The sequence below is a fragment of the Oncorhynchus nerka genome, linkage group LG7 (assembly GCF_034236695.1).
Source record: "Oncorhynchus nerka isolate Pitt River linkage group LG7, Oner_Uvic_2.0, whole genome shotgun sequence".
NCBI lineage: Eukaryota > Metazoa > Chordata > Actinopteri > Salmoniformes > Salmonidae > Oncorhynchus > Oncorhynchus nerka.
Window position 1 is genome coordinate 93,548,969 of NC_088402.1, and position 8,633 is coordinate 93,557,601.

An 8,633-nucleotide genomic window follows, 5' to 3' on the forward strand; every position below is an offset into this window, starting at 1 on the left:
TGTGTCTGTGTGTGTTTTCTCACCTGTGTCTATGTATGCATATCCGTGTGTATCTTCTCACTTGTGTGTGTCTCTGTGTGTGTGTGCGTGTGTGTGTCTCTGTGTGTGTGTGTGTGTGTCTCTGTGTGTGTGTGTGCATGCGTGCGTGCGTGTGTGTGTGTCCTCAGAGAGAGGAGCGCTGTGGTAACCTGTGTTCCTCTGTGTGTGTGTCCTCAGAGAGAGGAGCGCTGTGGTAACCTGACCCTACAGCACCACATGTTGGAGCCGGTTCAGAGGATCCCTCGCTACGAGCTGCTGCTGAAAGACTACCTGCACCGTCTCCCTGACGACCATGATGACTTTCAACATGCACAGAGTGAGTGGCCCTGCTTCATGCACCACTACATGCACACGCACACACACAGACACACACACGCATGCACACACACACACACATACACATACACACGGACACACAAGCATGCACACACACACGCATGCACACACAGACAGACAGACAGACACACACACACACACACACACACACACAGGGACGTTAGGAACTACGCTGGGCCACCAAAAACATTGTCTTACAAAGGCCAGGGTCCGATAGGAGCAAAGATGGCAGGCAAGTCCGGAGGAATGAGCCCATTCCAGGACCGGGGCAGAGTCCAGGGGAATGAGCCCATTCCAGGACCGGGGCAGAGTCCAGGGGAATGAGCCCATTCCAGGACCGGGGCAGAGTCCAGGGGAATGAGCCCATTCCAGGACCGGGGCAGAGTCCAGGGGAATGAGCCCATTCCAGGACCGGGGCAGAGTCCAGGGGAATGAGCCCATTCCAGGACCGGGGCAGAGTCCAGGGGAATGAGCCCATTCCAGGACCGGGGCAGAGTCCAGGGGAATGAGTCCATTCCAGGACCGGGGCAGAGTCCAGGGGAATGAGCCCATTCCAGGACCGGGGCAGAGTCCGAACATCCAGTTAGCCCGGCCCGGCAAGGGAACGCTGCGTCTCAAAGACATGGTTCTCTATACCCCATGCAGCCGCTAGAGGGGAGGGTTTCGGGATCTGACGGTGTAGCAGTGGGGTTCTCTATACCCCATGCGGCCGCTAGAGGGGAGGGTTTCGGGATCTGAGGGTGTAGCAGTGGGGTTCTCTATACCCCATGCGGCCGCTAGAGGGGAGGGTTTCGGGGTCTGACGGTGTAGCAGTGGGGTTCTCTATACCCCATGCGGCCGCTAGAAGGGAGGGTTTCGGTATCTGACGGTGTAGCAGTGGGGTTCTCTATAACCCATGCAGCCGCTAGAGGGGAGGGTTTCGGGGTCTGACGGTGTAGCAGTGGGGTTCTCTATACCCCATGCGGCCGCTAGAGGGCAGGGTTTCGGGATCTGACATGGTTCTCTATACCCCATGCGGCCGCTAGAGGGGAGGGTTTCGGGATCTGACATGGTTCTCTATACCCCATGCAGCCGCTAGAGGGGAGGGTTTCGGGATCTGACGGTGTAGCAGTGGGCTTCTCTATACCCCATGCAGCCGCTAGAGGGGAGGGTTTCGGGGTCTGACGGTGTAGCAGTGGGGTTCTCTATACCCCATAAAGCCGCTAGAGGGGAGGGTTTCAGGGTCTGACGGTGTAGCAGTGGGGTTCTCTATACCCCATGCAGCTGCTAGAGGGGAGGGTTTCGGGGTCTGACAGTGGGGTTCTCTATACCCCATGCGGCCGCTAGAGGGGAGGGTTTCGGGATCTGAGGGTGTAGCAGTGGGGTTCTCTATACCCCATGCGGCCGCTAGAGGGGAGGGTTTCGGGGTCTGACGGTGTAGCAGTGGGGTTCTCTATACCCCATGCGGCCGCTAGAGGGGAGGGTTTCGGGATCTGACATGGTTCTCTATACCCCATGCGGCCGCTAGAGGGGAGGGTTTCAGGGTCTGACTGTGTAGCAGTGGGGTTCTCTATACCCCATGCAGCTGCTAGAGGGGAGGGTTTCGGGGTCTGACGGTGTAGCAGTGGGGTTCTCTATACCCCATGCGGCCGCTAGAGGGGAGGGTTTCGGGATCTGACGGTGTAGCAGTGGGGTTCTCTATACCCCATGCGGCCGCTAGAGGGGAGGGTTTCGGGATCTGACATGGTTCTCTATACCCCATGCGGCCGCTAGAGGGGAGGGTTTCGGGATCTGACATGGTTCTCTATACCCCATGCGGCCGCTAGAGGGGAGGGTTTCGGGATCTGACGGTGTAGCAGTGGGGTTCTCTATACCCCATGCGGCCGCTAGAGGGGAGGGTTTCGGGGTCTGACATGGTTCTCTATACCCCATGCAGCCGCTAGAGGGGAGGGTTTCGGGATCTGACATGGTTCTCTATACCCCATGCAGCCGCTAGAGGGGAGGGTTTCGGGATCTGACGGTGTAGCAGTGGGCTTCTCTATACCCCATGCAGCCGCTAGAGGGGAGAGTTTCGGGGTCTGACATGGTTCTCTATACCCCATGCGGCCGCTAGAGGGGAGGGTTTCGGGATCTGACATGGTTCTCTATACCCCATGCGGCCGCTAGAGGGGAGGGTTTCGGGATCTGACATGGTTCTCTATACCCCATGCGGCCGCTAGAGGGGAGGGTTTCGGGATCTGACATGGTTCTCTATACCCCATGCAGCCGCTAGAGGGGAGGGTTTCAGGGTCTGACGGTGTAGCAGTGGGGTTCTCTATACCCCATGCAGCTGCTAGAGGGGAGGGTTTCGGGGTCTGACGGTGTAGCAGTGGGGTTCTCTATACCCCATGCGGCCGCTAGAGGGGAGGGTTTCGGGATCTGACGGTGTAGCAGTGGGGTTCTCTATACCCCATGCGGCCGCTAGAGGGGAGGGTTTCAGGGTCTGACTGTGTAGCAGTGGGGTTCTCTATACCCCATGCAGCTGCTAGAGGGGAGGGTTTCGGGGTCTGACGGTGTAGCAGTGGGGTTCTCTATACCCCATGCGGCCGCTAGAGGGGAGGGTTTCGGGATCTGACGGTGTAGCAGTGGGGTTCTCTATACCCCATGCGGCCGCTAGAGGGGAGGGTTTCGGGATCTGACGGTGTAGCAGTGGGGTTCTCTATACCCCATGCGGCCGCTAGAGGGGAGGGTTTCGGGATCTGACATGGTTCTCTATACCCCATGCGGCCGCTAGAGGGGAGGGTTTCGGGATCTGACGGTGTAGCAGTGGGGTTCTCTATACCCCATGCGGCCGCTAGAGGGAGGGTTTCGGGGTCTGACATGGTTCTCTATACCCCCATGCAGCCGCTAGAGGGGAGGGTTTCGGGATCTGACATGGTTCTCTATACCCCATGCAGCCGCTAGAGGGGAGGGTTTCGGGATCTGACGGTGTAGCAGTGGGCTTCTCTATACCCCATGCGGCCGCTAGAGGGGAGGGTTTCGGAATCTGACATGGTTCTCTATACCCCATGCGGCCGCTAGAGGGGAGGGTTTCGGGATATGAGGGTGTAGCAGTGGGGTTCTCTATACCCCATGCAGCCGCTAGAGGGGAGGGTTTCGGGATCTGACGGTGTAGCAGTGGGCTTCTCTATACCCCATGCAGCCGCTAGAGGGGAGAGTTTCGGGGTCTGACATGGTTCTCTATACCCCATGCGGCCGCTAGAGGGGAGGTTTCGGGGATCTGACATGGTTCTCTATACCCCATGCGGCCGCTAGAGGGGAGGGTTTCGGGATCTGACATGGTTCTCTATACCCCATGCGGCCGCTAGAGGGGAGGGTTTCGGGATCTGACATGGTTCTCTATACCCCATGCGGCCGCTAGAGGGGAGGGTTTCGGGATCTGACATGGTTCTCTATACCCCATGCGGCCGCTAGAGGGGAGGGTTTCGGGATCTGACGGTGTAGCAGTGGGGTTCTCTATACCCCATGCGGCCGCTAGAGGAGGGTTTCGGGGTCTGACATGGTTCTCTATGCCCCATGCAGCCGCTAGAGGGGAGGGTTTCGGGATCTGACATGGTTCTCTATACCCCATGCAGCCGCTAGAGGGGAGGGTTTCGGGATCTGACGGTGTAGCAGTGGGCTTCTCTATACCCCATGCGGCCGCTAGAGGGGAGGGTTTCGGAATCTGACATGGTTCTCTATACCCCATGCGGCCGCTAGAGGGGGGGTTTCGGGATATGAGGGTGTAGCAGTGGGGTTCTCTATGCCCCATGCGGCCGCTAGAGGGTAGGGTTTCGGGATCTGACAGTGTAGCAGTGGGGTTCTCTACCCCATGCAGCCGCTAGAGGGGAGGGTTTCGGGATCTGACATGGTTCTCTATACCCATGCGGCCGCTAGAGGGAGGGTTTCGGGATCTGAGGGTGTAGCAGTGGGGTTCTCTATACCCCATGCAGCTGCTAGAGGAGGGTTTGGGGTCTGACGGTGTAGCAGTGGGGTTCTCTATACCCCATGCGGCCGCTAGAGGGGAGGGTTTCGGGGTCTGACGGTGTAGCAGTGGGGTTCTCTATAGCCCATGCAGCTGCTAGAGGGGAGGGTTTCGGGGTCTGACGGTGTAGCAGTGGGGTTCTCTATACCCCATGCTGCCGCTAGAGGGGAGGGTTTCGGGGTCTGACGGTGTAGCAGTGGGGTTCTCTATACCCCATGCGGCCGCTAGAGGGGAGGGTTTCGGGGTCTGACGGTGTAGCAGTGGGGTTCTCTATACCCCATGCGGCCGCTAGAGGGGAGGGTTTCGGGATCTGACATGGTTCTCTATACCCCATGCGGCCGCTAGAGGGGAGGGTTTCGGGATCTGACGGTGTAGCAGTGGGGTTCTCTATACCCCATGCGGCCGCTAGAGGGGAGGGTTTCGGGGTCTGACATGGTTCTCTATACCCCATGCAGCCGCTAGAGGGGAGGGTTTCGGGATCTGACATGGTTCTCTATACCCCATGCAGCCGCTAGAGGGGAGGGTTTCGGGATCTGACGGTGTAGCAGTGGGCTTCTCTATACCCCATTTGGCCGCTAGAGGGGAGGGTTTCGGAATCTGACATGGTTCTCTATACCCCATGCGGCCGCTAGAGGGGAGGGTTTCGGGATATGAGGGTGTAGCAGTGGGGTTCTCTATACCCCATGCAGCCGCTAGAGGGGAGGGTTTCGGGATCTGACGGTGTAGCAGTGGGCTTCTCTATACCCCATGCAGCCGCTAGAGGGGAGAGTTTCGGGGTCTGACATGGTTCTCTATACCCCATGCGGCCGCTAGAGGGGAGGGTTTCGGGATCTGACATGGTTCTCTATACCCCATGCGGCCGCTAGAGGGGAGGGTTTCGGGATCTGACATGGTTCTCTATACCCCATGCGGCCGCTAGAGGGGAGGGTTTCGGGATCTGACATGGTTCTCTATACCCCATGCGGCCGCTAGAGGGGAGGGTTTCGGGATCTGACGGTGTAGCAGTGGGGTTCTCTATACCCCATGCGGCCGCTAGAGGGGAGGGTTTCGGGGTCTGACATGGTTCTCTATACCCCATGCAGCCGCTAGAGGGGAGGGTTTCGGGATCTGACATGGTTCTCTATACCCCATGCAGCCGCTAGAGGGGAGGGTTTCGGGATCTGACGGTGTAGCAGTGGGCTTCTCTATACCCCATGCGGCCGCTAGAGGGGAGGGTTTCGGAATCTGACATGGTTCTCTATACCCCATGCGGCCGCTAGAGGGGAGGGTTTCGGGATATGAGGGTGTAGCAGTGGGGTTCTCTATACCCCATGCGGCCGCTAGAGGGTAGGGTTTCGGGATCTGACAGTGTAGCAGTGGGGTTCTCTATACCCCATGCAGCCGCTAGAGGGGAGGGTTTCGGGATCTGACATGGTTCTCTATACCCCATGCGGCCGCTAGAGGGGAGGGTTTCGGGATCTGAGGGTGTAGCAGTGGGGTTCTCTATACCCCATGCAGCTGCTAGAGGGGAGGGTTTCGGGGTCTGACGGTGTAGCAGTGGGGTTCTCTATACCCCATGCGGCCGCTAGAGGGGAGGGTTTCGGGGTCTGACGGTGTAGCAGTGGGGTTCTCTATAGCCCATGCAGCTGCTAGAGGGGAGGGTTTCGGGGTCTGACGGTGTAGCAGTGGGGTTCTCTATACCCCATGCGGCCGCTAGAGGGGAGGGTTTCGGGGTCTGACGGTGTAGCAGTGGGTTCTCTATACCCCATGCGGCCGCTAGAGGGGAGGGTTTCGGGGTCTGAGGATGTAGCAGTGGGGTTCTCTATACCCTTTGCCAACAAAGGGTATATAACAAAGTATTGAGATAAACTTGTTATTGACCAAATACTTATTTTCCACTATAATTTGCAAATAAATTAATAAAAAATACTACAATGTGATTTTCTGGATTTTTTTCCCTCATTTTGTCTGTCATAGTTGAATTGTACCTATGATGAAAATTACAGGCCTCTCTCATCTTTTTAAGTGGGAGAACTTGCACAACTGGTGGCTGACTAAATACTTTTTTGCCCCACTGTATATACAGGGGGTACCGGTACAGAGTCAATGTGGAGGCTGTATACAGGGGGTACCGGTACAGAGTCAATGTGGAGGCTATTTACAGGGGGTACCGGTACAGAGTCAATGTGGAGGCTATATACAGGGGGTACCGGTACAGAGTCAATGTGGAGGCTGTATACAGGTGGTACCGGTACAGAGTCAATGTGGAGACTATATACAGGGGGTACCGGTACAGAGTCAATGTGGAGGCTATATACAGGGGGTTCTGGTACAGAGTCAATATACAGGGGGTACCGGTACAGAGTCAATGTGGAGACTATATACAGGGGGTACCGGTACAGAGTCAATGTGGAGGCTATATACAGGGGGTACCGGTACAGAGTCAATGTGGAGGCTATATATAGGGGGTACCGGTACAGAGTCAATGTGGAGGCTATATACAGGGGGTACCGGTACAGAGTCAATGTGGAGGCTATATACAGGGGGTACCGGTACAGAGACAATGTGGAGGCTATATACAGGGGGTACCGGTACAGAGACAATGTGGAGGCTATATACAAGGGGTACCGGTACAGAGACAATGTGGAGGCTATATACAAGGGGTACCGGTACAGAGACAATGTGGAGGCTATATACAGGGGGTACCGGTACAGAGACAATGTGGAGGCTATATACAAGGGGTACCGGTACAGAGACAATGTGGAGGCTATATACAAGGGGTACCGGTACAGAGACAATGTGGAGGCTATATACAAGGGGTAACGGTACAGAGACAATGTGGAGGCTATATACAAGGGGTACCGGTACAGAGACAATGTGGAGGCTATATACAGGGGGTACCGGTACAGAGTCAATGTGGAGGCTATATACAGGGGGTACCGGTACAGAGACAAGGTGGAGGCTATATACAGGGGGTACCTGTACAGAGTCAATGTGGAGGCTATATACAAGGGGTACCGGTACAGAGACAATGTGGAGGCTATATACAGGGGGTACCGGTACAGAGTCAATGTGGAGGCTATATACAGGGGGTAAAAACAAAGGACGGGTCAATGTAAATAGTGTGGGTGGCCGTTTGATTAGTTTAGTCATTCAGCAGTCTTATGGCTTTGGGTAGAAGCTGTTAAAGAGCCTTTTGGTCCTAGACTTGGTGTTCCGGTACCACTTGCCGTGCGGTAGCAGAGAGAACTGTCTATGACTGGGGTGGCTGGAGTCTTCCCCTGACATCGCCTGGTATATAGGTCGTGGATGGCTGAAAGCCTGGGCCCAGTGATGTACTGGTACCCTCTGTAGTTCCTTGCGGTCAGATGCCAGGCAGTTGCCATACCAGGCAGTGATGCAACCGGTCTGCTCTCGATGATGCAGCTGTAGAACCTTTTTTAGGATCTGGGGACCCATGCCAAATCTTTTCAGTCTCACGAGGGGGAAAAGGTGTTGTCGTGCCCTCTTCAAGACTGTCTTGGCGTGTTTGGACCATGATAGTTTGTTGGTGATGTGGACACTAAGGAACTTGAAACTACTGACCCGCTCCACTTCAGCCCCGTCGATGTTAATAAGGGCCTGTTCGGCCCTCTTTTTCCTATGGTCCACGATCAGCGCCTTTGTCTTGCCACATTGCCAGGACTCTGACCTCGTCCTTATAGGCTGTCTCTTCGTTGTCGGTGATCAGGTCTACCTGTGCAAGCTTTATGATGGTGTTGGAGTTGTGCTTGGTCACGCAGTCGTTGGTGAACAAGGAGTACATGAGAGGCCTCATTACTGTTGATGTTGAAACTGGTGTTTTGTGGGTACTATTTAATGAAGCTGCCAGTTGAGGACTTGTGAGGCTTCTATTTATCAAACTATGGAAAGAGATTGCTGTGGATTTTTTTTTTTAAATAAAAAAATGTTTTAATCCATTTTAGAATAAGGCTGTAACGCAACAAAATGTGGAAAAAGTCAAGGGGTCTGAATACTTTCCCGAAGGCACTGTGATGTATTTTGTGCTGTCATTTTTTCTAACACAGGAAAATGTACATCAGAAGAGCGAATTAGTATTTCAATCAGTTACAGTGAAATTGTTTAGTTGCTGGAAGTGATAACGTGTCTGTTGTGTCTTTTCAGAATCACTAGAGTTGATCGCCACAGCTGCCGAGCACTCCAACACAGCCATCAGAAAGATGGTGAGTCCTTTTAACAGCTGCCGAGCACTCCAACACAGCCATCAGAAAGATGGTGAGTCCTTTTAACAGCTGCC

General features: G+C 55.3%; 1 protein-coding gene across 1 annotated transcript in view; it reads left to right on the top strand.

Moving 5' to 3' along the window:
• The first annotated feature begins 219 nt into the window (after positions 1–219).
• fgd1 (FYVE, RhoGEF and PH domain containing 1) overlaps positions 220–8,633 on the top strand; it is a 37,546-nt gene continuing 29,132 nt past the window's right edge. The window contains exons 1-2 of the mRNA XM_065020994.1: positions 220–355; positions 8,501–8,559. Of these exons, the coding sequence (XP_064877066.1) occupies positions 256–355; positions 8,501–8,559 (159 nt within the window). The 5' untranslated portion in view covers positions 220–255. The remainder of the gene's footprint in view (positions 356–8,500; positions 8,560–8,633) is intronic.